At 39.0% G+C, this 27,633-nt stretch overlaps 1 protein-coding gene and 1 long non-coding RNA gene across 2 annotated transcripts in view; both read left to right on the top strand.

The window, feature by feature from the left end:
* The window catches only part of LOC127950653 (C-type mannose receptor 2-like), a 28,813-nt gene extending 4,085 nt beyond the window's left edge, over nucleotides 1-24,728 (top strand). Inside the window, exons 3-7 of the mRNA XM_052547808.1 lie at nucleotides 20,044-20,062; nucleotides 22,924-23,198; nucleotides 23,380-23,694; nucleotides 24,049-24,143; nucleotides 24,412-24,728. Coding sequence (XP_052403768.1) covers nucleotides 20,044-20,062; nucleotides 22,924-23,198; nucleotides 23,380-23,694; nucleotides 24,049-24,143; nucleotides 24,412-24,534 — 827 coding nt within the window. The 3' untranslated portion in view covers nucleotides 24,535-24,728. The remainder of the gene's footprint in view (nucleotides 1-20,043; nucleotides 20,063-22,923; nucleotides 23,199-23,379; nucleotides 23,695-24,048; nucleotides 24,144-24,411) is intronic.
* Nucleotides 16,217-17,763, top strand: LOC127950372 (uncharacterized). The gene is made up of 4 exons (XR_008152440.1): nucleotides 16,217-16,234; nucleotides 16,323-16,388; nucleotides 17,063-17,199; nucleotides 17,296-17,763. It is a non-coding gene; the product is annotated as an uncharacterized LOC127950372 (long non-coding RNA).
* Nucleotides 24,729-27,633: the final 2,905 nt, after the last annotated feature.

Genomic DNA, 27,633 nt, shown 5'->3' with positions numbered 1-27,633 from the left:
GCTAGTTTCCATGCCAAAAACATTACTGCCTAGTGCCTACACCACTGAAGCCGTTATTCACATGTGTTATATTTAACCTTATGTGTCGATGGAGGGCGGAGCTATAGTAGATTTGCACTTAGTACTAGACACTCAGAATAAGGTTTACCATTTGCATTAAGATTATTTTTATTACCACACTGGCATATAATTTTGTAAAATGCACTTAATTTAAATCCCCCCAGGAAACAAAACAAAATTTCTTATATAATTTTCTTATATATAAAATCTTTATTTTATAATTTTTTTAATATATGTATTTGGGCAAAAAAAGAAGAAAAAAAAAACACTTAGTAAGAAGAGAATTTTTCCAGCATGCATTAATGAAGTGTTTAAAAAGGGGGAGGAGACCGAAATAAACTCTGGGTTTATCGAGGAAAACCTGCTCCCAACCAGGTTAGGTTCATAATGTAAATTACCATGGTAACTGACTCTGAGTGTAAGTTACCTCTCTTTCAGAAACGGGCTTGACTTACCCTGCTTTCTCAGGTTTGACAGACCTCCCATTCTGAAACAGAAAACCTAGAGTTTCCCTCATTTCAGGGTAAACATACTCAGAGTTTTCAGTTAACCTCCTTTGTGAAACGGGCCCCAGATGAGGAGATGGAGACAGAGGAAGAAAAAGAGGGAAATGTAGAGGCACAAGCATTTTCTATAGTTTTTACTATAATAGCTGTTCTTAATTATTCTCTAGAAACAGAAAAGAAAAAGCCATCAGGTTGGGACAACTTAAGACTTTTCTGATCCCAGAGTTTTTTTAACTTTTAAACTTAAAACTGTCTTTTCTATTTTTTATTTTTTTTCAAAACTGCATCAGAGCATTTGCTGCCTTATCAATACATAATCATCCATATCGATACGCGAATCAGCAAGGAATGCATCACAATATATTGCTGTATTGATCTTTTGAACAGTGCCATTTAAAGGTCCCGTTTTACGCGCTTTTTTGTAGCTTTGATTGTGTTTACAATGTGCAATATAACATGTGTTCATGTTTCGCGTGTAAAAAAACACAGTATTTTTCACACAATTCACCTGTCTGTATACTGCTGTTTTCACTGTCACAAAAATGGGCTGATGACCTCCTTGTTCTATGAAGCCTCTCCTTCAGAAATACGTAACGGGTTCTGATTGGGCCAGCGGTTCCTGTGCTGTGATTCGACAGCAGCTGAAAGCAGGCTGCCCTCCTCGTAACGCGATTGGGCTAGAACGCACGTGCTGGAGATGTATTTATAGTCACAGGAGCGTTTTTACTGACGAGATGCGCATGAAAACCGCATTTGTTTTTTTGCACAGCCCTAACATCTAGTTAACAAAGCTAAACAGCGTTGCCCTTTGTGTAATAAGTTATAGAAACTGTTAAATGCACCAACTTAAATAATAAAATACACATACCATTTATGGTCCATAAACAACGCCTTCTCCAGACAAAGAGGGAACTGCTCCATCTTTCAAGAATAATCTTTGTGCAAATCCTGCATTAAACTGATTGAGATTGATAAAGTTGTCCTCAGCAAGCTGTCCTCAGCAAAATGAGCTGCACATAGTTTTACATGTGCATTATAATTTTCAGGAATCGAGTTAAACATAAATTGTATCCATTAATCTCAAAGTACAGCGTTCCTGGGAAGCACAAAAAAAGGTTATTGGATTTAGAGATGAAAATAACAGCGTTTCAACGACATGGCGACAAAAACAAACAGATCTTCCTTCTTCTCCGTCGGAGTGCAACAAGGCCGCACCCCCTGTTTGTGAATTCATGTGGGCGGAGGTTAGTCAAAAAAACTGTTTTAGTGACGTCATTCCTGCAGGAACTAGAGGGCTGTAGTTCAAATGGGTCATTTTTTGTAGGCGAATTCTGTTAAATCAAATATCTCGCTTGGCATTGAACTTTGAGCTTTAGCATTTTACAGATATTATTTATACTCTAACAACAACATTACACACTAACTAAAGTTTAAAACATGAAATCACGAAGAAGGGGACCTTTAAAGCTTTGTTCCATGTGCCCCTTTTATACTTTGAGCACCTGCCCCTCCAAAGGTCTCTGCACGGCCCTGTCACCAAGCTCAAAACAGCGGTATTTGGAGAAGCTCTCAAGAGGCACAGAGACCTGGACCATTTACATCCACGCACACATATGGACTGTGTATGTTTAGTTATAATTTGATTTTAACCCAATGACACATACTGTACCAGGTTTTTGGTTGGGGGCTGCAAAGTGGACAAACCAGCTAAGGTATTTAAATGTGTGATTGCGAGATGGAAATGTCCGGGTTAGATTAAAGCCATTAACAGCGTGAATGCAAAGTGACTTACATTGTAAACAATATAATTCCCAATGTCCATATGTGTGCACTGAGGTAAATTGTTCAGGTCTCTGTGCCGCTGCAGGGAGCTGCCTGAGAGCTTCTCCAAACACCGCTGTTTTGCGCTTGGTGTGAGCTTGTTCCTGTAAGGTCCCCTTTCTTTCGCCTTATGTTTTTGCATTGCTTTACTTTCTTCCTTTTCTTTCGCATATTTGTAGATCCGTCTCGATCTGTTCCGCCGACAAAATAAATGGGCAAAAATGAAAGCGCTCTGAAATGTTTAGTCGTGCCTCTGTGAAGATCTGAAGGCATTGCCCCTGGCCACAGATAGCGTATCCTGCCATCAGGGCTGACCGGCTCAGACCCCTCCCAAATCAACCCAAATCGGCACGTGACTCCTCAATCTCAATAGACGGAGCGCTCAGTTTTTCCTGTGGTAAAATGCATTTGGCCAAAATCGCATTTTATTAAAGATGAAATGCTACTGTATGCACAGGCTATTTAAGTGTTGGCTATGTATTGGCTATGACTAGATGGCAAATGCTAGCCCTCTCTCAGGCGACGTCCCACGTGTCTCAGTCAGTCATACATCAAATAAATAAAATATGAGCCTTTATAGACATAATATTTAATAGTACTTATTCAAACAACAAGATATTTATTTACCCTTCGCAAAACTTTGTTCAGCTTAGCTGTTGTCTACTGTGCGGCTGCTGTGGAACTTCAGTTGATTCAATGAATATAAAGGGGGCGGAGTTATCAGCTTACTAAGCTTACTGATAGCTTGAGGATCTAATAAGATTTACACAAGCTCGTTTTAAGAACTTTCATTTGCTAAATATTTGTAAAACAGACAGACAGACGTGACCAATAGCGTTGATAAAAAAAAACACCACCAAAAAAAGGGTACTTTGGAGTGTAAGGACAAAAAGGGCATGTGCTCTGCACAGGTTGAGCCCTACCTGTGCACGTGCCTGCTTGGTGTAACCCAAAAAAAACTATTCCATTGTTCCTATGTTCCTCTTCGGGAACTCGAGCTGCGTCGAGTGCTTTTGGGGAACGCCTTTGGCAAGAACAACTCTGAATATCGTGTGCAATCAGTTCAATGGAAGAGCGTGATGTCACGGACGGGGTGACGTAGGGACCAGGAAGCTATAAAGGCACGTGCCACGCAGCTGGCTTCAGCTTCGCGTCTTTCAGCAAGCGCTCTGTGTGTGCATGTTCATAAGTCTGTCTTGTAAGTCTTATTTACTGTTGTCTGTCCAGTATCATTAGACTAAGATGCCTAAGTCTAAAGCGAAGACCAGACATTTGAAGGGCGAAACCAAATCGCGCTATAAACTGTGTGTTCCCCCATGCCAGCGCTACATCACGGCTGGAGACACACATGATTTATGCGTGGTTTGCCTGGGGTCGAAGCACGCTGAGTCGGCTCTGGAGGGCTCTGTCCGCATTGTGAACGATTGCCAATGCGGACGCTTCGATCCCGGAGGGCTCTCTTCGAGGAGGGAGTCTTCGCCAGCGTTCCCCGCGGCTCTGGCCCCGCTTCTGCTGAGGCAGAGCAGCTGCTGCACTCGTGGGGTTCGCAGGTGGATCTGGCAGAGGGAATGGAGACGGGCCAGTCCTTATCTCCTTCCTCATCTGCTAGATCCGGCGCCCAAACCCTGGGATCGGAAGCACGCTCGTCGGTTTCTTCCCCCCAGGGCGAGGGGTCGACACTCCACCTCTCTTCGTCTGATGAGGTGGATGTGGAGACAGTTGGTAGGGATTCGCTACCCCTTTCACCCCAATATGAGGAGCTGCTGGAGGTGGTTACTCACGCAGTCGAGAAGTTAAATATAGACTGGCCCCCAGAGAAAAAACATGAACCGCAGAGAAGTAAACTCGATGAGCGGTATCTCAGGCCCAGACAACCACCTCCAGCCCGGAGCCTTCCCTTTTTTCCCGACCTCCACGATGAAATAGCGAGGTCGTGGAAACACCCATATTCCACCCGTCTCTTCGGCCCTGATTCGCAGTATTATGGGAATGTGACAGGGCTCGATGAGCGTGGGTACAGAGTGATGCCACGGGTCGAACAGACGCTTGCGGGCTATCTTTCACCCGGTTCAGCGTCGTCTCTGAAGGCTCCGGCCTTGCCTACTAAAGCACTAAGAACAACATCAGCCTTAGTGGGCAAGGGCTATATGGCAGCAGATCAGGCAGGGGCGTGCCTTCACACCATGGCCATCCTTCAAGCATATCAGGCCGACCTGCTGAGAGATGTAGATGAGGGAGAGGGGATCAAGTCCGACGATATTAATAATAATAATAATAATAATACATTTTATTTAAAGGCGCCTTTCATGGCACTCAAGGACACCTTACACAATTCATAAAAAAAAAGACATTACTCAATCAAACCAGTACAACAACAAACATTAAATCACATAAAAGCCTGCCTAAACAGATATGTTTTAAGACGAGATTTAAAAACTGAGAGACTAGAACTGTTGCGAACTTCTACAGGAAGAGAGTTCCATAAATGGGGAGCAGCAAAGCCAAAAGCTCGTGACCCCAGAGAAGTTGTCCGAGTGCGTGGCTGAACAAGTGTAAGTGCAGAAGCAGATCTTAGAGTGCGGGAAGGAGTGTGTATATGAAGAAGATCTTGGAGATATGAAGGAGCCAAATTGTTAAGTGCTTTGTAAGTTAAAAGTAAAATTTTAAAATTCACACGAAATTTAACCGGGAGCCAATGCAGCTTCTGTAAAACAGGAGAAATGTGTTCAAAAGTGGAAGTTTTGGTAATGACTCGAGCTGCAGCATTCTGTACTAACTGTAATTTATGAAGAGATTTGGAAGGAAGCCCATAAAACAAAGCATTACAATAGTCGATTCTTGATGTTACAAGAGCATGCACAAGCGTAGCAGTACTCCTGAGTGAAAGGACAGGGCGCAGACGACTTATATTGCGAATATGGAAAAATGCAGAACGCACACTATTTATGTGAGATTCAAAAGACAAAGTTGTGTCAAAAATGACACCTAAACTTTTGACCTGATTCGATAGAGGAACAGAACAGTTATTTATTTCCAGAGAAGAAATATTCGACTTACTTCTTGTATTTTTTGAACCAACAAGAAGAATTTCTGTTTTACTGCTGTTCAATTGTAGAAAATTACTTGAAAACCAATCTTTTAATTCACTTAGGCACTCACCAAGAGCAGAAGAGGGAAACTTAGAAGAAGGTTTAGAAGACAGGTAAAGTTGGGTGTCGTCAGCATAACAGTGAAAGTGGATATCATATTTCCTAAAAATGCTGCCAATAGGTAAAAGATAAATAATAAACAGAAGAGGTCCTAAAACAGCATGACAACATAAGTGGGTTTTGATTTAAACTGTTTAAGTTGTACAAACTGAATGCGATCTGTAAGATAAGAACCAAACCAGCTTAAAGCCATACCAGTAATTCCAATAGATTCCAGCCTGCTCAAAAGTATGGGATGTGAAATGGTGTCAAATGCTGCAGTAAGGTCAAGAAGTATAAGTATTGATAGAAGACCAGCATCAGCCGCTAGTAATAGATCATTAGAAATCTTTACAAGTGCAGTTTCAACACTGTGAAAAGCACGAAACCCTGATTGTAACTGCTCATATAAATTATTGCAAGAGAGATGTTCACGGAGCTGATGAGCAACAATTTTTTCCAGGATTTTTGACAGAAACGGAAGATTTGAAATAGGTCGAAAATTAGCAAAATTCTTTGTGTCTGTCCCAGGTTTCTTAAGAATAGGCGTTATAACAGCAGTTTTAAGTGCAGTAGGGACAGTGCCAGTAAGAAGTGATGCATGCATAATATCAGTGATTAAAGAGGAAAGAAATGATAAACCAGCTTTAACCAAGTGAGTCGGTAATGGATCCAATTGACAGGTGACAGATTTAGATTTTTGTACAATGGAACAAATGTCCTCAACTGTTGGAATTTTAAAAACAGAAAATGAAAATAAGGGAGATGGCGCAAAGCTAGAATGAGTTTTGTTCCGATCAGGGTTTGGTGAAACCAATTGCTGATGGATGTGTTCAATTTTCTTATTAAAAAATAGCATAAATGCTTCACACAATTCTGTAGAGTTTATATCCCCGTTAGAACACTCAGGTGGCTTTAAAATAGTGTTAATCACAGAGAATAAAGATTTTTGGTTTCCTATACCAGATCCAATTAAACCTGCATAATAATCTGATTTCGCTGTGGAAAGAGCAGTCTTATAAACTTGCATGTGATCAGCATACAAATCTTTATGAACTACAAGTCCAGTCTTGGAGTACAAGCGTTCTAATCGACGCCCTTTGACTTTTAGCAGACGAAGATCCGATGTAAACCAGGGTGCAGAGTTGACAAACGAAACATTCCTGGTTTTCAATGGAGCACAAGTGTCGAGGATCATTTGAAGATTGTCATTATAATGCTGGATTAAATCTTCAGGATTCCCTGAAAGGTCTTTGTGGGGAAGTGTGGACAAACATTCCCCAAGGATTGAGGGATCAATGTTCTTAATATTACGAAATGTGATTGTACGACTCAAATTAGGCTTGAACACAGATAAAGAAACATTAAAAGACACCAGCAAGTGGTCTGACAGTGATAAGTCAGAAGTAGTGCAATTTCCAGGAATCACACCTGAACAGCAGACTAAATCTAGAGTATGACCTTTTGAATGAGTTGGGACATTGATAAATTGCTGTAGTCCAAAACTATCTAGGCATGATAAAAACTCTCTAGAACATGAATTTTCTGTATTATCCACATGGATATTAAAATCACCAACCAATACCACGTTTGGAGACAATGAACAAAGAGAAGTTAAAAATGTTGAAAATTCCTGTTGGAATACAGAATTGGCCTTCGGAGGCCTGTAAACAATAGCTATGATAGTTGGTACAAATCCATTGATTTGCAAAGCAACAGATTCAAAGGAAGTATAGTCAGTTTCAGGAAGAGCTGTAACTTTCCATTTTTCCTTATATAGTACTGCAAGCCCCCCGCCCCGGCCAACACTGCGTGGTTTACAGATAAAAGCATATCCAGGAGGAACAGAATGGTTCAAATGATAAAAGTCATTACTTTTTTGCCAAGTCTCAGTCAGACATAGAAAGTCGAACTTACGATCAAAAAGCAGATCATTCACGAAAGGACCTTTATCAGAGATTGATCGAATATTCCATAATCCAAATGAAAGATCGTTCTTACCATCGATAGAAGTGATCGTCTTAGGTGGCTTGACTAAGACACTGTGATCAATAGTCCGAACATGTTTCCTTGGAGGACGAGGCCTCGTGGACCAAATGGAAGGAATTCCACTTGGAGAGACAACCTTAAAACTCCGGCGAGATCCACGATGAACATATTTACGGCGTGGTGTAAAAGCAATATCCTGATGTAGGTTTAAAGAAGACGGAGGCTCGCCGTAGTGCACGCGTAGCTGCAACAATTCCGCTACCGAGTATTGATTGAGCGGATACACAGGATGAAAGATTGAGCAAAGGACAATCCACACAATTGAAATCCAGATAGTCAGTTTAACGATCATCATTGCCGCAGCTGAAAGAAGATAGAAGAAAAGACCGGCAGCCTCGAACCAAATCGACAGGTGAGCAGGAATCCAGCAATGCCGGCAACAGTCTCAGGTCAGGTAACAGCAAAATCTCAGTGAATCTTGGTGAATCCAAAATCGTGCACAAACATCCAAAAAAATGTATGTATTTCAGGCAGGTAAATAAAACACAGTGAAATAAAAACGTAATCTAAAAGTTAAAAAAGTTAATATCATTCAAAGTTCCTCAGAGCAGCGGCTGCTAACAGCGCCAGCGTTCGCTCCCTAAGTCATGCTGATGACAAGTCATGCTGATGACATCACCAATAGTGTCCAAAGCAAATATTGCAAAGCTTAGACGGACCTCTCTCCCTCCGCGCCACCAAAGAGACTGCTCGCGCGATTGGGCGGTCTATGGCAGCCTTGGTGGCCGCGGAGAGGCATTTATGGCTGAACCTGTCCCAAATTAAAGACCGTGACAGGTTCTGCCTCCTGGACGCCCCGCTCCAAGCCTCGGGCCTGTTCGGCGACACAGTCAATACTGTCGTCAACAGGTTCCAGGAGGCCCGTAAGCAGGCGGCGGCGTTCCAGAGTTTCCTCCCTCATCGCTCTTGTGGGTTATCTGGACGGGAGATACTCACACCACTAGCAGGCTCCTCATACCGCGAGGCTCAAAAGCAGAGCGCCGCTCTGAGTCGGGGGCTCCTGGAGTTAAATCTGATCTCCGTACAGTTATCGAAGCTAGGAAGTCCTCGACGAAGAGGTCCTGACGCCAGTACTCCAGTGACCTCGAGGGTAGCCCCTACGGGGTCAGAGCGGTATCCACCTCATTATACGGTGCCCGCCTCTCCCCGGTGCCCTCTGGAGGCCGGTCTGCCAACCCTGCCAGTGTTTCAGGGCGCAGCGGTCTCCCACGAGCGTCCCTCCCAGTTATTTCCGCCCATGAGCGTAGCGGAGCTGGGAAGCTCGCCTCCCCTTCGGGGGCCTCTTACACCAGAGATCAGTCTCGAGAGACTGATTCCCTTAGTACATTATCGAGCAGCGTGGAAACTACTGCCAAATGTATCTCAATGAGTCCTGCACACAGTAGAAAGAGGTTATGCTATTCTATTCGGCCGTCCACCGCCGAGATTCAATGGGGTTACACCAACAGTCGTCGGCCCCCAGCAGGCTCTGGTTATGGAACAAGAAGTGAATACCCTATGAAGGAAGGAGGCCATCGAGGTGGTCCCTCCTCTAGACAGGGAATCCGGGTTCTACAGCCGGTATTTCATAGTTCCAAAGAAGGATGGGGGGGTTGCGTCCGATCTTAGACCTACGTCAGTTAAACCTCTCAGTTATGTCACTGAAGTTTAAAATGCTTACTGTCAAACAGGTTGTAGCTCAAATCAGATCCGAGGACTGGTTTGTCACGATAGATCTCAAAGATGCATACTTCCACATATCCATCCTTCCACAACACAGGAAGTTTCTGAGGTTCGCTTTCGGGGGCAAAGCTTATCAATATCGAGTACTTCCATTCGGCCTTGCACTCTCACCCCGCACGTTCACAAAATGTGTAGATGCGGCTCTGGTACCCCTCCGTATGCAGGGCATCCGCATTCTAAATTATATCGACGATTGGTTGATTCTAGCTCAGTCAGAGCAGACGGCGGTTCGATATCGAGGTGTCGTTCTCGCCCATATGGGGGAGCTGGGTTTGAGACTGAATGCCAAGAAGAGTGTACTTTCTCCAGTTCAGAGAACCACCTATCTAGGCGTAGTATGGGATTCGACCACGATGCAGGCACGTATGTCTCCTGCCGGATCGAGTCGATCCTCACATCAGTCAAGAGAGTCAGAGAAGGCCAGTCACTCACTGTGAAGCAGTTTCAGAGACTGTTAGGACTCATGGCAGCTGCATCCAACGTGATACATTTTGGTCTCCTGCACATGAGGCCCCTTCAATGGTGGCTCAAGACCAAGGGGTTTTCCCCGAGGGGAAATCCTTTCCGAACTATTCAGGTCACGCGGCGGTGCCTTCGTGCCTTAGACATATGGAAGAAACCTTGGTTCTTGAATCAGGGCCCGGTGTTGGGAGCTCTTGGTCGCCGTGTAACGCTAGCGACAGATGCGTCCCTCACCAGTTGGGGTGCGGTCATGAGTGGCCACCCTGCCCGCGGTCTGTGGAGCGGTCGCCATCTGACATGACACATCAATTGTCTAGAAATGCTAGCAGTATATCGAGCTTTAAAATATTTCCTCCCAGACCTGAGAGGCTGTCATGTGTTAGTGCGCACCGACAACACAGCGGTAGTCTCTTATATCAATCACCAGGGGGGTCTGCGTTCACGCCCCTTGTACAAGCTGGTGTACCAGATCCTCCTGTGGTCCCAGGGCAAACTTCTCTCGCTAAGAGCAGTGTATATTCCTGGGCAATTGAATGTGGGAGCAGACATGCTGTCGAGACAGGGGCCGAGGCCCTGGGAATGGATGCTTCATCCCGAGGTGGTGAAGCAGATATGGCAAATATTTGGCAAAGCTCAGGTGGACCTCTTGACTCGAGAGACATCACAATGTCCCCTCTGGTTCTCTCTAGTTCACCCAGCTCCACTGGGACTAGATGCCATGGCACAGACTTGGCCGAGGCTTCGTCTGTATGCCTTTCCCCTCATCGCTCTGCTCCAGGGAGTTCTGGCGAGAGTATGCCGGGACGGGGTCCGTCTGTTGTTAGTAGCCCCGTTCTGGCCGGGCAGAGTATGGTTCGCAGATCTGATTTCTCTCCTCGACGGCTCTCCATGGCAGATTCCGATCAGGACAGATCTACTCTCTCAGGCGCAGGGAATTCAAGAAATCTCAGACAGACATCTGACACTTAAGACTGCCCTATTACTGGCTATTACCTCTCTAAAGAGAGTTGGAGATCTTCAGGCCCTCTCGGTGGCCCCTAACTATCTAGACTTTGCCCCTGGTATGGCCAAAGCATTTCTATACCCTCGAGCGGGTTACATTCCTAAAGTTCCCTCTGTCACACCACAACCTGTCGTACTGCAGGCCTTCTGTCCCCTTCCCTTTCGGGAGCCAGACCAGGAAAAGCTAAATTGTATGTGTCCAGTGCGAGCATTGGACGCATACATCCACAGAGCTGCCCTGTGGAGAAAGTCTGACCAATTGCTTGTATGCTACGGTCGTCCTAAAAAGGGTTCTCCTGCCTCTAAGCAGACCCTTAGTCGTTGGATAGTCGAGGCTATCAACGTCTCCTATGAGTCCTCTGGTCTTTCCACTTCCTTTGGGAGCCAAGGCTCACTCTATGCGGAGTATGGCTGCCTCTAAGGCCTTTTTAGCAGGTGTGTCCCTCTTGGACATCTGCAACGCTGCCGGGTGGTCCACGCCCTCTACATTCACCAGATATTACAATCTCGATATGCGAGCCGCTCCTGGCTCTTCTATCCTCTCGTCCTAAGCTGTGCTCTTCAGATACACACTAGGCAGGGGCTTGGTAATCTGGCAGCGTTGGCACATCGTTCCCCAAAAGCGCTCGACGCAGCTCGAGTTCCCGAAGAGGAACGTCCCTAGGTTACGTATGTAACCCTAGTTCCTCGAGGGAACGAGACGCTGCGTCGCCGAGCCATACTCCTGGCACCCCTGCCTGCGCTTGCTTCCTTACTCGAAGCTGAAGCCAGCTGCGTGGCACGTGCCTTTATACCTTCCTGGTCGCTACGTCACCCCGTCCGTGACGTCACGCTCTTCCATTGAACTGATTGCAGGCGCCGTCGCCGTTTTAATGACGGACAAAAAAAATATAAAAATCACATTTGCACACATTCGCTGGTCAAAAACTATATATTACCATCGGAAAATCATAATAGTTGCGCCCCGCGCTGTTTCATACTGGAACTTAGACAAAGCAACGAGTGATCCTAGTCACCTAGATAACATATATTTCTAAGAAATTTCTTCTTTGATTTATGATTCCTGATACACTTATTTTATTAACATTTAGGCTAATCACGTTATGGTATACTCTCCGCTTGTCCTCTTTTACTACAGTAGTAACTAATCTTTATATTTTATCAGGCAGAATTCATGTAATTCATGATTCATTCCAAGGCTTCATTTATTTGATCCAAAATACAGCAAAAACAGTAACATTGTGTAATATTTTTACAATTTTAAATAACTGTTTTCTATTTGAATATATTTTAAAATGTAATTTGTTTTTGTGATCAACAGTTCAGGGGGGTATTCCAGAAAGCAGGTTATGTGACATACCCGGGTATGTTTAAGAGTAAGTAAGCGGATAACATCAACTTTGGGTTCCAAAAACAGAGGTAACTTTCAGGGTATGTTAGTAGTCATAGCAACTCACTCTCTAAACTTAACCTGCTCCGGAGCAGGTTATGTTCCAGGGTTAGTATACGTATAGACTCATTGCTCACTTTCCCCTCTTCTCAATGTCATTCATAATCATGTTAAGCAAATAATACAAATTAGCTTATAAAACCAAACAGAAAAGCTAAAAAAGAATATATATATTTTATTTCTTTGCAAAGTTCATAAAAAAGTGCATAAAGTTCAATAAAAAAAGATTTTGGTTTCTGTTTGGTTTTATAAGCTAATTTGTATTATTTGGTTAACATGTTTATGTATGAGTCAAGTATTTTTTTTTTCTATAAATGCAATTTAAAAAAAGAGGGAGTACACAAGAGCTGTTGTAATTAGGTTTAAAGAAGCCCTTAAAACCCTGTTTATCTATATAATCTAGTTATCTAATATTATTATTATGGTTGTTATCAATCATGAATAAATCTAAAGCTTTTGAGACTATTATTTTGTGTTAATGAATTTGTCATAAAGATGTGACCATTTCTTCTTTTTATGCAGGCTTACTAAATAATCTTGATATAAAAAAGGGAGAGGGGTGCCCTTTTTCAGTTTCAGCACATGCCCCTTAAAAGGTCTGTGCACGGCCCTGCATATCTATGTATGAAAATATTAACATGTATACCTTTTGTAATCGTTTTATATATAAACAAACATACATACATACAAATTTGCCTTATTCTGCTGTGTATGTTATGTGACTCATGGAGTGTTTTGATTCAAGGTAATTTCATACTGAGTCCTACATTTTTGCACGTTAAAAAATAAATACAACCTCACGATGTGTCAATCACGTTTACACACAGCCTCCGAAACTTCCGTCCATCATTTAAAAATTCTGATCAGGTTCGATTTTCTGCATTTTTGCATACATAGCATTCATTTTGATAGGAACACTGTTAAAAATCGCTAAATTTTTAAATTGTTAAAAAACGGCCAAATTTCGACAGTAAAATACTGTTTTTCATTAAAACAGTGCATTCTGGGTAATATTCATCGTTTTCGAGAAGTAGCCTGCTGCTATATATCGTAAATTAACAACGTTCAAAGTCGACACTCAGCGGCTGTGTTTCAAATCACACCCTACACCCTCATTCACTATTCCACATGAGTTTACTAATATAATCCTCCTGACAGAGAGAATGAACACTAATGAGTGAATTCAGACACTGATCAACAGCTGCTGTTAATGAGTAGAATCACTGAAGAAAAAAAAACATAACAAGACAAACACATGAAATACAACTGACTTCAGCCACAGCCTTAGATGAAATCAACTAAAGATTTAAACGATCAACAAACAGCTTCACCAACTTCACACATTACTAACCAGACTGACTTTATTTCTGTCAGATCAGAGAACAGAGATCAAAAGATCTTACTGAGAATTAAAGAGATTTAGATGATAATGTTACTGTTTCGTTTAGCGTCACCATTTTGGAGATCAGTGTTTGCTTTAGTTGGGCTCCTGACCATTGACTTTTGCACTTTAAATTTTGTTTTATTGCTGTATTTGTATCTTTATAATGCATCTGTTACAGCAGTATTAATTTTGATAGTCAAGTGATTATGGTTGTTTCTAACAGGCATGATCTACTAGACTGACTTAAAGTGTTACTATGATAATCAAATATTAATTTGGTGTTGAAATATTTGAGTGAATGACACTTCAATTTTGTGAGATTGAAAAGTAGTGTGATAACCAGTATTTATGGATTTAACGACTAGTTTTAGTTAAAAAGTATTTCGGGCAGCAGTCCCCACAACACTCAAAGAGAGAAATCAACAATCAGCATATGAATCTCAACAATGGTGACAATCAAAAGGTTCATGATGCAATGCATGCTGGGTACCAGCACAGGATAAAACTCATCCATGATTCCCAGCATGCATTGCGGCATGAATAAATTATGCCCCTGAATTGTTCACTTATTTTCTTGAATTCTTATGTGCTTATAATTTTGCATTTGTTTTAAGTTTTAGTAGCATGTGTTGTGATGTTCAGAACTGATCTTTTCATTTATTTTGTGGATTGTCACCATTGTTGTGATTCATACGCTGATTCTTGATGTTTCTGTCTAAATTTCAGCTAAGGTTTTTTTTTTTTATTATGAGTGAAATTTTCTTAACAGTAGTATCAATATTCAATAAGAGAAAAGACACGGGATTAGATCAGAAATAATAGTATTTGTTCTTGTCAATCTATAAACAACAATATCAGATTTTGTTTTGCTATAACAAGTTCCAAAGACGCATTGTTACAGGATGTAAAAAAAAAAAAAAAAACCTTAGTTGTTGAAAAGTCACGTTCAAGAGCCCAACTAAAGTAAACACTGATCTCCATCATGGTAGTGAAAAAAAACACCTAAACCTATTTAACTCTCCATAAGTTCTTCTGTAGACATCTGACAGAAATAAAGTCAGTCTGGTTAGTAATGTGAATCTGGTGAAGCTGTTTTAGTAGTTGTTTAATCAGATCTTGAGAGATTTGATGTATTCTTTTATTCAGTTGATTTCATTTAAGGCTGTGGCTGAAGTCATTTGTAGATCTTGTGTTTCTCTTTCCTTCAGTGATTCTGCAGGTGTTTATCACTAATGCTCAATCATCAATTAATCACCGAATTATCTCATTAACTTCACTGATTCAGTGTTACTCAAACACTCTGTAGTGTGCACACATTATAAGTGTTCATTTAAAACTGAGGATTTTCTTGTGGGGTTTAAAGGGTTAAAGATTTAAGATGAAGAAAAAACAGCATGAAACATAATTTAACAGTAATAAACTGTAATTAATTTACAGGAAACAAACTGTAAAAAAAACAGTTTTTCTATTGTTTCTTGCCGTAAATTAATGGTTGCCAGCAAAAAAAAGTGTTTTTCTACAGTTTTTTGCCGTCAAGTCGAGTAACCCCAGAGTGCAGTCTGGACGATGGGGCGGGGCGACACCATATTTGTTTTCCCCGCCTTTGACATGTTCCTCCGAGCCAGCAGGGGGCAGTTTGCGTTGAAACAAACAGAACGGTGGCAACTACAGCAGCAGAGTAATAACGCTATTCCGTTGATTGCTTGAGGTGAGTAAAAGTGGTTGTGTAAACATCTTATAATATGAAACGTGATGTTCGATCATTTATTTATCCATGGTACGTTCAATTTGAATAATTATTGTTAATAATTGTTATAAATTGCTCATTTTATTGTTCTTTGTGGATAGTAACAGTACACTCTGTACATGGCTTTAGTTCATAGGTTCGATTTTACAGAGGTATGGCATCACATTTGTCAAGTTATTTGAACAGACATGCATGATTTTTGTGTGTATACTATTATTCTTATTATTTTTCAGGATGACATGATCAGGAGGTGGTGGTGTTCTGTTCTCCTGTATTTGCCATTCCGGCAAATACAGGGGGTAAGTGTTCCTGTAATTGTTCCCTGGTCGCTAGATTTGGCACTTTCACACTGCCAGTGATGACCCGGTATATGTGCGTGCTTTCACACACAACCCCTGAAGATCCCGTAACGACACGTGACATCAGCGCGTGACGTGTAATGTACGAGTCGACAACGCTAGGCACGTTATACTTTAACTGAAGTAAGCAAACGATCTCTGCGTCAGCGCGGAAAGTGAGGAACTAACTGATCTCTGCTTCATTACAGTTTGCACATATGTTTTCGTCGCGAATGTTGATCTTCCTTCAAAACAGCCGGTAAAAGAGTCGCGCGATAACGCGCGTCATCACTTCGATACCGAATTAGATCTGGCTTTTGTTCACACAGCGCTCGTTCCGGATCGATTACCGCAATGTTACTATGTCCCCGACCCGGGTTCGATTCGGTAATCAATTCCGGGACGTGGTTGCTTTCACACAGAAGGCGACCAGGCAATGTTACGGGAATATTGCGGGTCCGACGTGCAGTGTGAAAGGGGCTCTGGACAGCTTTACTCTGCAAATGTATGTAGCTGTTTGAATGTTGCTACATGAAACATTACTCTGTACTATATCTAGCAATATACCTACCTCTTGACATTTGTACTTTTAGAGCTCAACCTCTGAGGGGAGGAACTTCACCATTCACCATGTCTTCAGGCAGAGTCCAGCAAAGCAGGTTATTTGTGCACATACATTCATTAAGAACTAATAATTACATATGTGTGTACATGCAGAGGTATTTTAGTTATTACAGCTACATAGTTGTTCAGATGTGAAATTGGTATTATGTACAAGTACTATATTGGTCAGCACTGTGGATTATTTCATATATAGCTATCAGTTAACATCAGCATCAAATTCATTTAAAAACATTTCAGCTTAATTCATTTTCAGCGAGTTTTTTAAATAACTTCTGTTTGCGATCTAATGTGGATTTTGTTCACCATATAAGACAGAAATATTTATATTCAATGTAAAAGATCTTCATGTGGATCATGCATACAAATATATCTCACTGGATTATTACAATTAATGCCAAAATGAATGTGTGGAAATGTAAACTAATATATCCTACTGACACACAACAGCAAAATATATAAATAATTGTCTTAAAACAGTTTTTTTTTCAATGTGAAAATACTAACATGCCTAATAATTCTGCACAGTACTGTATATATTAACATTTTATTAGTGTTATTATAAAAGAATGAGTATGCAGTTGTGACAACAATCTATAGAGTTTTTAATGAGAGTTTTAAAGCAAGGTTGTCTGTATTCAGTGTTTATATAATGTTTAATAACTTTTATATACATGTATAAATAAACCTATGTATGTTTTTGATTCAACAGCTTCCACTGGAAATCCTCAGGGAAGTTATTTTGTCGGCGGGTGACTCTGCATATTTGACACTTACTCTGGTTTGCAGATGGTTTAGGGATGTGCTCCGAAGTTTTTCGGAAAGCGGCACAGTTTGCCTGGCTAGACAGTAAGATTTCCCCGTTTAATTTTGTAGTAGAAGGCAGTTAAACTTTTTTTGTATTATTATTATTATCTTTCATGTATTTTGTCTTTACACTATAAGTTGTGGCCAACTGGAAGAATTGTCCTCCTGTCTCCTGACGGGAACGAGTTCAGACGGATGTACAGCATCAGGGAATGCTTGCAGTGCAGAGCCCTTTTCAAGTTTAACCCACCAGGGTACAGGGAAGAGACCGGTGTGGTGATCTTCTGGGCTTTTGTTTACACAGGATTTTGTTCCAAGGACTGGTTTTTTTTTTTTTTTTTGCGGCATGAAACACATTTGTGTGTTAAGTTAATTGAAGGGAAATAGAGAATGGACTGAGATCAACTGGTTTTGATGTATTAATTGATGTCATTTAAAGTTAAACTTTGCAATGTATAATGTTTTAATAAAAAAGCTATGGAAAACACGTGCATGACAACAGGTTTCAGTCATTTACATCAGTCTATCATTCTTTAAGGTTTCTCATATTTGATGATAACATCATTTGCTATGCATTGCTCATAATGGATTCTTAATTTAGTTGTGACAGGATTGTGAGGATTAATGAGGTTTTCAGTAGTGCAGTTCAGAAAACAAATAACAGAAAGTAACAAGTGTTTTTGGGCAAGTTCTTTAGAACCTGTATAGTTCCTATAGTTCCTAACCATGGATGTATTGTAGTAAAAATATTTGTTGGCATATTAATTACTGTGAGCTGTAATTATAGAAACACCATAGTTTTACTATAGTTACTGTAGCAGAACCATGGTAAATTTTCGTAGGGGCCAAGGGAATGTTCAGAATATTATTGGTGACGTTCAGAGACTGGTGACAATTTGTTACACACACACACACATATATATATATAGATATATATGTATGTATGTATATATAATTTGAATATATAAATCAAGGTACTCCATGACTATCTACATAATCATACTTCGCATAATATTGCCGTGTCATTTTCAAACCAGCGAGTAATGCCGAGGTAGCGTCTACACTACAGCCATTGAGGGAGTAGACCATTTATTTTTATTCTGTTCGTCGTAATCCAAAACTCTTTGTATTTATACGGGATGTTTTGGAAATGCAACAATAAATGCAAAAACACAACATTTATATTCACTTTTTAACTTATATTAAAAGTTTATTCATCTGAGTGTCTACTTCCGCATTCCAATCCTGCTAATAGCGTCATAATTCTCTATACCAATAAGCTGTAAAATCGTCACTCATCTGTACACCAATAAGCTCATCTTAATCATAAACCAATAACCGCTGAGGTGGGCGGGGTGACAGGTGTCGCTCCGCCCCAACGTGTCGCCCCGCCCCATCGTCCAGACTGCACTCTGGGATACTTGGTCAAGTCAAGGAAAAACAGTAATATACTGTAAAATGTAAACGTCAGATTTACCAAATGAAAAAAAAGTTAATTTAACTAAAATATTTGTGAACATCCATAGAAAAAAAATAGGCAAAGTCATACACTGATAATGAGAGTAAATACTGAACTTGACTGTATTAATGTGTGTTTGCACAAGAGAGATCGTTTAGTTTAATGTAGTTTTGTTGTTCACCATTGTGCTGGAGAGTAGAGCTGGTGCTTCAGTCAATGATGAGCCACACATTCTGGTTTTCTGCTGCTTTATATAAAGGCAGTAAATGTGGAGTTGCTGATACAGTGATGATCTCTGTGTTGAGTATTTCAGCACATACATGTGTAATACAGCTGACAATGAGCCGCAGTGATTTGAGTAAAAGTCATGTATTTAGTTACTTTATTACTGCACATTAAGTGTAAGAAATAATTCTTCTCAGTGGACTCAAATGAAATATGTTCATAGTACTAACATCGTAGGAATGCTAGTTTTAAAAACTCAAACTGTTTGAAGCAGTGGGAGTGGAGTTAATTTCCATGGTAGAATTTACGGTAAAATACTGTTAAAAAATAAGAGTGGTAAATTAATGGTTAAGAGCTGTAAATTAACAGTACTTTACTGGCACCCCTGCTGCCAGAAAATTACTGTTATTTAACGGCAAAATTTTTTACAGTGAAGGAATGATGAATACAAAAATAAAAAAATAAACGCATAAAAAATAAACGCATTAAAAATAAAAACGCATACAAAAATTTCAGACTCATTGTTGTATATTCCACATGATCTCTTTAGGACAAGATCTTCTGACCAGTGACAACAGGCTAAGATGAAATCAAATGAAAATGAGCACTTTGAATATCAAAGTTGTCTTGTCATAAAAAAAAATTAATATAATTTTACTTGAAGCATATCACATTTTTTCTTTGAGAGAATATATGTTATGGTGAGTGTCCTCATCTCATTCTGAAACTCAATTTTTAAATGTAAGAAGTATAATTGGGTGTGCACTGTAAAACCGAACAGTGAAAATTTATTAAAAAATGAAAGTTAATGTCATTCAAATAATAATGAAAGTTCATTGGACTTAATTGGAATAAGTTCTGTAAACTCAAAATGCTGTTGTAGTAAGGTGAACTTAAAATTATTGCGTTTTCTAGTTCCCAGCATGCTTTGCATCAGCCAACAATGAAAAAAAATATAGAAATTAAGTGTTATTTTGTGTTTTTTCTTACAAAAGAATAACATGGAGAGACATACAGTAGGTTAGTACTTAAATGTTGTGCTATGTTATGATTTACATATGTTTCTGTTATATTGGTTTTGTAGTGTTGTGTTACCGTTGTGGTGGGATCATGGAAGCGAGACTTGGCTTGGCTCCCATGGCTCTCAGCCCCGCCCTTCTTGTAGGCTTTATTAACAGAAAAAAAATGTAAAGTATTTTAAGACAATAAGTTTCCACAAATGTTTTGAGTAGTCTTAACTTTCCAGGTTTTACAGGCTATAGAAATCTGTGAAATTTCTATGTAGTGAAATGTGTTAAATGTTAGCTGGAAGCATTAACACATTTGCCAAAACGTCTAATATTCAAATCTGCTAGGGGCAGGGGATTTGTTAAACTGAATGGCTAAAGGTCTTGTCCAAGAACCGCCCATTAAGACTGTTTAGAGGCGTGTTTATGTGAAATTACCTGGAGACAGCAGGGAGTGTTAAAATATGGGTTGAGTTATAACATCATCAGTTTAACCAATAAGAAATGAGCTACAGGGGTAAAATCACTCTTAAATGTGTCGACCAACCTCCTCAGGTGTCAGTTGAAGCTGAAAGTCTCAGTGTAAAAATATAAAGGATTTACAGAAGAAGAAAAAAAAAAAGTTTTTCAGGTAAGAAATTAAAAGATCACATCTAGCCAAAATTTGATTTGTGTTTATGTTAGTGGACCATAAATTACAGATCTAGAAGAATCTGAATCAGCAGGTTTTCTTGCTCTGTGCAAAAGAAAAAATATATTTTAAATGAAAATAGTGGTTGCACCTAGGGGTGCCCAATAAATATCAATAATTTGCCTAATTGGCCTAATATTTTATTGAACAATAAATTTGTGCATGTCCATATTTTCTATTAGTGAAGTCATAGCAACTAAGAAGAGGACGTTGACAAGCTAAAACTAATAGCTGATGATAAAAACTATGATGAAATTTATGCCACGTCTTTGTTAACATGACAAGACGGGACTATAATGTAATTTGAGGACTAATAACATTATGCACAAAGCAGTCCAGATGTCTGTCGTGTGTAGAGTATCTCACGTAAATAGAGTCAGTTTTGGATTAAATGAACGTTCACAGGTGGGTGAACACTGAAAGTGTATCAGTATTACATGCATGCCTTCCGTCTTAAAAGGACAGCATTCCTAATTGAGTACATATCCTTGTCATCAATGTTAACCAACAAAAGATTTTAAATAAATGTACAAATGTTAAGTAAACACTGTAATTATTATCTCTTTCGTATTTGTCTTATTGCGCTTTTTCAAAATGTATAAATTATTAATAATATCTATATTGTATATGAACAGCTATATTTTTTATAAGTTGCTCCCTTTTCACTACTGTTAAAGGGATAGTTTACCCAAAGATGAAAATTGTCATCATTTATTCCAGTTAAATCCTTGATTCAAATTTCTCTTAAGCTTAATTGATTTGGTCTAAAGAGAGAATTAATGACTACTTTTGTTTGAAAATTCCAAATAAAATGGCTACCAAAATAAATGTTGCTAATTGCAGTTTGACTAAAAGTAATGACTAAAAGTTAACAAAAATGCAATGACTTTTTCGTGAACTAAAACTATGAAAGACTCAAATGACTAAAATGTGACTAATAAGACTAAATCAAAAATGCCTGTCAAAATTAACACTGCATAGCAACTGCATCCATTATTTGATAATAATCTACGGTGTATTAATATAAAATTGTTTTTGATTGTGCCCAGCAATTCACTAATGTGAGACATGAAATATTTTGCAACCCTTAAAATTATTTGGTCTTTTAAGTATAAACGTTTTTGTGTTTTTTACTAAAATCTCAGTCAAATTATCTTCCAGATGAGTCATTTTGTTACTGGTATTGATGTGATGCAATATGTAAAATCATCTTGAGAATAAGCTATTTGAATATCAAAGCTCCTCGTGTCTTTCATGTAAATCAACACAAAATCATCCTGTGCAGCATTTACTGCTGCAATGTTACACTTTGCTTTTAATGAGTTTAACATTAACATGAAACAGGCAACAAAAAAATGTAGATAAGGAGAACTTGAATGTTCAGAAATCATTATTTCAATAAATATAAATATTCTTACTGCTGTTGTGTGTTTAGCTCCATTTTGCTGAATGTCTGAATGTGTTTATTCATCTCTTTGTCCACATTGTTATGACATATATAGCTATTTTTTTATTTTAATACAAAGTTATATTGATATAAAAAAATATTGCATGCATATTTTGATTAGATTAGATAAGATGATACAACAGGGTGAACATTTCACTTAAAGTTTTTTGGGGGGGCAAATAAAAAAAGAATAAACTTTTTTAATGAAACAAGACCACATAGTTGTATCAGACATGTGAATTTAATGTGAAACAGATACATACTCTGAACCCCAAGCCAAGTTACACATAACAAAAAGCTTTAGGTTGTGCTCTGCTTTCCCCTGCAGTACCTGTTCTGTACAGCAGGTAGAAGTATTGCCCGGAGGAAAGTTTTAACCATCATCAGTTTAAGTAACAAGATAACTCTTGCAGAGCTTATCTCTCACTTTTATTTTTAATAGTTAATCACAGCTCTATTATGTACAATATACCTTTGTATGTTTATAGTATTTTGGAAAGTTAAATCACTCACTTGAGAGCTTTTTAATATCATATTTATTCATATTTTCTGAAGCAACTTACTCTGCTTATTACACTGCGTATTTTATCAGTTAATACATTTCCTGGCTATCAAACCCATGTGTTCCTAGTGCTATGCTATTGTTATCAAGTAGCTACTGTCTAAGATGCGGGATCTTATGGCTAAATACAAAGCTACTGTATGTAGCCAGCTCATGTTTGCAGTGTAAACTTTGATGAAATTCACCTGATCCTCTCTTAGAATCCACCAGTGAGCATCTGTGTGTACAGTCATGGACGGGAGTCTGTTTGTGCTGCTTCTGCTGTCAGGTTGGTGTGATCATTTGTAATCTGTAGTGATGTGTTTGCATATACATGGTTTAACTTTCACTTTCACTTTTAATATGTTGATTTTCAACAGGGCTCTTCTGGAGCAGTTCTGGTCTTTCTCGTCCGTACTTCTATATAAATAAAGCAATGTCATGGCCAGAGGCTCAGAGTTACTGCAGAGAGAGATTCACTGATCTGGCTACTGCAGACAGCATGGATGATGTGAACAGGCTGGTAAATATAGTGGATGCTGGATACAGTGGATCAGTGTGGATTGGACTGAAGAGGGGGACACAGAGACGCTGGGTTTGGTCTGATGGAGAAAACAACACTTCTCAGTACTATAACTGGGATTCAAGACAGCCAGATGGGGATGGAAATTGTATTGCTACTTATTCCGGGGCTTGGCATGATGCGTCATGTTCCATTAATCAATATTTTATGTGCTATGGTAAATTTCTTATTATTTAAAATGTATTATTGTGCAGTTTAATTGGAAAAGAAGTGCAAAGAAATTATACTATTTTTGCCTCTCTCAAAAGGAAATTCTGGATACATCTTAGTAAAAATCCCAAAAGCATGGAGTGATGCTCAGAGCTACTGTAGACAGTATTACACAGACCTGATCACCATCCGCAACTTTTCAGAAAATAACCAGACAAATCAAATTCTTTTATCTGGATCTTACATCTGGATTGGTCTGTTCCTGGACTCTTGGGAATGGTCTGATAAATGGAGTCGCTCCTTCAGACACTGGGCAGCAGATCAACCATTCCTGAATCCAGGACCTGGTGACTGTGTTGGCATGTCAAGAGCCAATTCTGGGAAATGGGCTCAATACAGCTGTGATCTCAAGCAGCCTTTTATCTGCCATGGGGGTGAGTTTCACCGACATAATTAAATTATTAAGGTAAGATTAACTTATTATCCAGAAGGAAATTTGTCTTGAACACTTACAAAACGATAGTTTAGTCTCAATAACTACATACATATAATACTGTACATAGAGCAACCCATCACTACCCTACCCACAATATACAGTGAATACATTAAACTACTGAAGAAAAATAAACAATTTCACACTCCCCATAATGCAACAGTTACAAACAACAGAAGAGGGGGAAGAAAATGGTTTGTAGATTACTCTTACAACAGATATCACAAACAACTGAAATATGTTTGCTTTATTGTTGTATATTCTATGTTGAGCATAACTTCATGTATTTGTCTAGATGACAAGAGAAAACAAATTGTGAGACTGAAAGTCACATGTAAGGGAATATGTGCATTGAATGATCCTTCACTACAGACGGCCATTATGAATGAGGTTTGTATCTGCCTTAAACTGTGTTTAGTGTCACATTTTGGTGTAACAACACACTCTGCCAAGAACAGTATATGCACTCGAAGAAACGACTGAAGAAAAATGTATTAAATTTCCTTAAACCCAAAAAGCACCACTCATATAATCATAATCATCATTATTATTGATAATTGTGTTGTTATTTAGGGCTACAGATGTGAGGCATATATATGTGACATGAAGTGTTTTATTTATTAAGGGTTTATTTGATTCTTTCTCACTGGTCTTCCAGATAAGTGAAAAACTGAAGAACATGATGTTGGAGAGTGACAGCAAAATAAGCTTGAGAAAGTGGGAAGATGGAGAGATGTTTCATCTGGAGAAAAATCATACAGTTAATTTAGATAATAAATAGGCATCTGTAATGTACTTTTAAAAACTTAAACAGTTTAAAAATTTTGAGTAATGTTATTGTTTTAAAGAACTGGAAAATTGAAGTACAGTAGTAGGCTACACTAACAACATTAATGAATCTAGCTTAACTTTAGCTAGAAATATTTCCATTGTTAAAAGATTAGATGCTACTTTTTTTCAACAACCTTCACTTAATTTCCTTCAATTCCAATAATTATTATAATTTAATCTTTTTAAAATCTTTCAATATTATATTTTAAATTCACTGTGATTTTTTTTATACTTCAGTTCATGCATTTGAGATTTAGAGATATAGCCTACTGTATGTATGTATATGTGTGCACTTATTTGATAAGTAAAATATGATATCATTAATAAAATAAACTTACAGGAGATCCAGCTGCAATAATACAGTGCATATTTTCCTATTTTAATATTTCTGTATGTCAGATTTTGAACTGTAAAATCAGCACTCTTTTATGTGTTTAATTGAAAACAGTAACTGGGATTAAAGCCATTCTGTAGTTGATTTACTTGTTGCATTATGGACAAATATTCAGGACCATTTGTAAAAGTAATTTCTTTTTTTTCAGTTGCGTTTTCCATATGTGGACGCATAAATTGTAACTTAATCAAAACGCAATTGCAATTCTTGCATTACGTTTGCGTTTTTTACTTTCGCGAACGCAGTGACTGCCAAATTTCAAAGGTGTAAAGCAAAGTTCATTTGCAACTGTATTTCCCGTGTCTTACGAGTTATCAGCATGTCATAGCCTATATAATAACAATATTAACTACCTCGTCTGCTTTTTCAATCTCTCTGTGTGGACCATATAACCTGCCAAAATTATAAAATACTAAATAGTCCGCATATTGATGGCTGCTCCCTGATGCGAGAAAATTACATGATGCAATTCTTGTCTGAGAAGGCAGTAGTTGTATTTATGTAATTATATTCTAATGCCTAGACCTACAAAATCGAGGAGTTTGTTAGGAGCTATTCACACTTTGACCACCAGATGGTACACTTCCTGATGTGTTTGTTAAAACGGACACAATGATATTTAGAAAAGCCTGATTTATATCGTTTAGAGCATCATGAAGCCCCCCAACAGTGACCATTTTGCTTGTCTCCCTTTTCAAAACAGATGAGACTGACATATGAATACTCAAATTGAAGAATTCCGTTTCATGTTTCTAGATTCTATGTTTATCATTGTCATATGCATTTTGCATTCTGCTCTTTTTATGAAGATTTCAAGTATTATTGTTCATACAATAATACATTTATTTCAATCCTTTAAAAAAAAAAATACAAACCATCACCTAGTTTGTAATGGTTTTACTGTTATAATGATTTTTTTTGCCTGTTGGTCTCTACTGGTAATTGGTCACCTTTTGTTGATGTCTTTTGTTAAAACCACTAAATCCTAATGTAATAGCCCATGTCCCAAAACACACTTCAGGAAAGTGTTTATTCATCTATTTGCCCACATTGCAAGTATATTTAAATTAGATTAGATAAGATGTCACAACAGTGGGCTATGTTGTCACATTTCACTTACTGGGGGGGGGGGGGGGCAAAAAAAGAATACACTGTATTAATGAAACAAGACCTCATAGTTATACCAGACGTGTGAAATTAATGTGAAACAATTAAATACTCTGAACCGAAAGCGGAGTTACACAAAACTGCTTTAGGTTTTTAGCTTACTTACATGTTTCGTACAGCAGGTGCAAGTATTGTCGGGCGGAAAGTTCTAAAGGAGTCAAATAATGCGATTTATATTTTTCCTTTCTCTTTGGAGTGTTACAAACTCTTGGTCCTTAAAGAAGCTCTGTAAAGTTGCAAAGACTAGGAGTCAGCTTTGACTGATCTCTATCTGCCAGGTCAAGACTAAGGAGAGCTGACTGACAAGACCAGGCTGGAGTATTTGCTACTTAAAGGGGGGGTGAAATGCTATTTCATGCATACTGAGTTTTTTACACTGTTAAAGAGTTGGATTCCCATGCTAAACATGGACAAAGTTTCAAAAATTAAGTTGTACGTTTGAAGGAGTATTTCTGTTCCAAAAATACTCCTTCCGGTTTGTCACAAGTTTCGGAAAGTTTTTTTCGAGTATGGCTCTGTGTGACGTTAGATGGAGCGGAATTTCCTTATATGGGTGCTAAGGGCGCGTCTGCCGGAAGAGCGCGCGCTCCCGTATAGCAGAGCAGAGAGAGGCTGTGCACAGACAATCACTCATCACAGCGAGAGCGTCGCGAAATGTCACAAAAGGAGTGTGTTTTTGGTTGCCAGGGCAAGACAACCCTGCACAGATTACCAAAAGAGAAACAGCATTAAGGGACCAGTGGATGGAGTTTATTTTTTACAGAGCATCAACGGAGTTGTGCAAGTGTTTGTGTTTGTTCCCTGCATTTCGAAGATGCTTGTTTTACAAACAAGGCCCAGGTTGACGCTGGATTTGCACATCGTTTATTTCTTAAGGATAATGCAATCCCAACGAAAAAGGGTCACGATCGTGTGTTGGAACCGCAGGCGGTGAGTAAAACTGCTTCAAATATCTCTGTGTTATTAACTTAGCTATCGGCGCGTAAGCACATCAAGTAAACAACATGTGATGTTGTCATCAAACTGCACTTTCCACATGTACAGCTTAAAAAAAAAAAAAAAAAAAAAAAGAAGACAAAGTGGAACTTAGTCATTTTCCAAAACCGCTAAGCAAATATATACAGTTTCAGTACATACCACATAGAGAAGCCTTTGCTGATGCTGCTCTTGTTAAATTTCAGCCTCTGGATCTGTGTCACAGCTTCCAGACTCGCTCAACACAAAATCCTACTCGCGCTCGTGATTCTTTAGCTCCGCCCACACGTCACGCCTCTAGGTGCTAGTGTTTTTCCGGGAAAAATCGGTACAGACTATCTTTCTCTTATTAATATAATAAAACTAAAGACTTTTTGGAGTTATGAAGGATGAAGTACTACTCTATAGGTACTCAAGATTAACAGGATATTGAGTGAAAACGAGCATTTCACCCCACCCCCTTAACAGATCTTTAACTCATTGACATATCTTATCTTGTAAGATGTGCTCCCT

Source organism: Carassius gibelio, chromosome B2, assembly GCF_023724105.1.
Source record: "Carassius gibelio isolate Cgi1373 ecotype wild population from Czech Republic chromosome B2, carGib1.2-hapl.c, whole genome shotgun sequence".
Taxonomy (NCBI): Eukaryota; Metazoa; Chordata; class Actinopteri; order Cypriniformes; family Cyprinidae; genus Carassius; species Carassius gibelio.
This window is presented reverse-complemented; position numbering and strand designations above follow the sequence as displayed.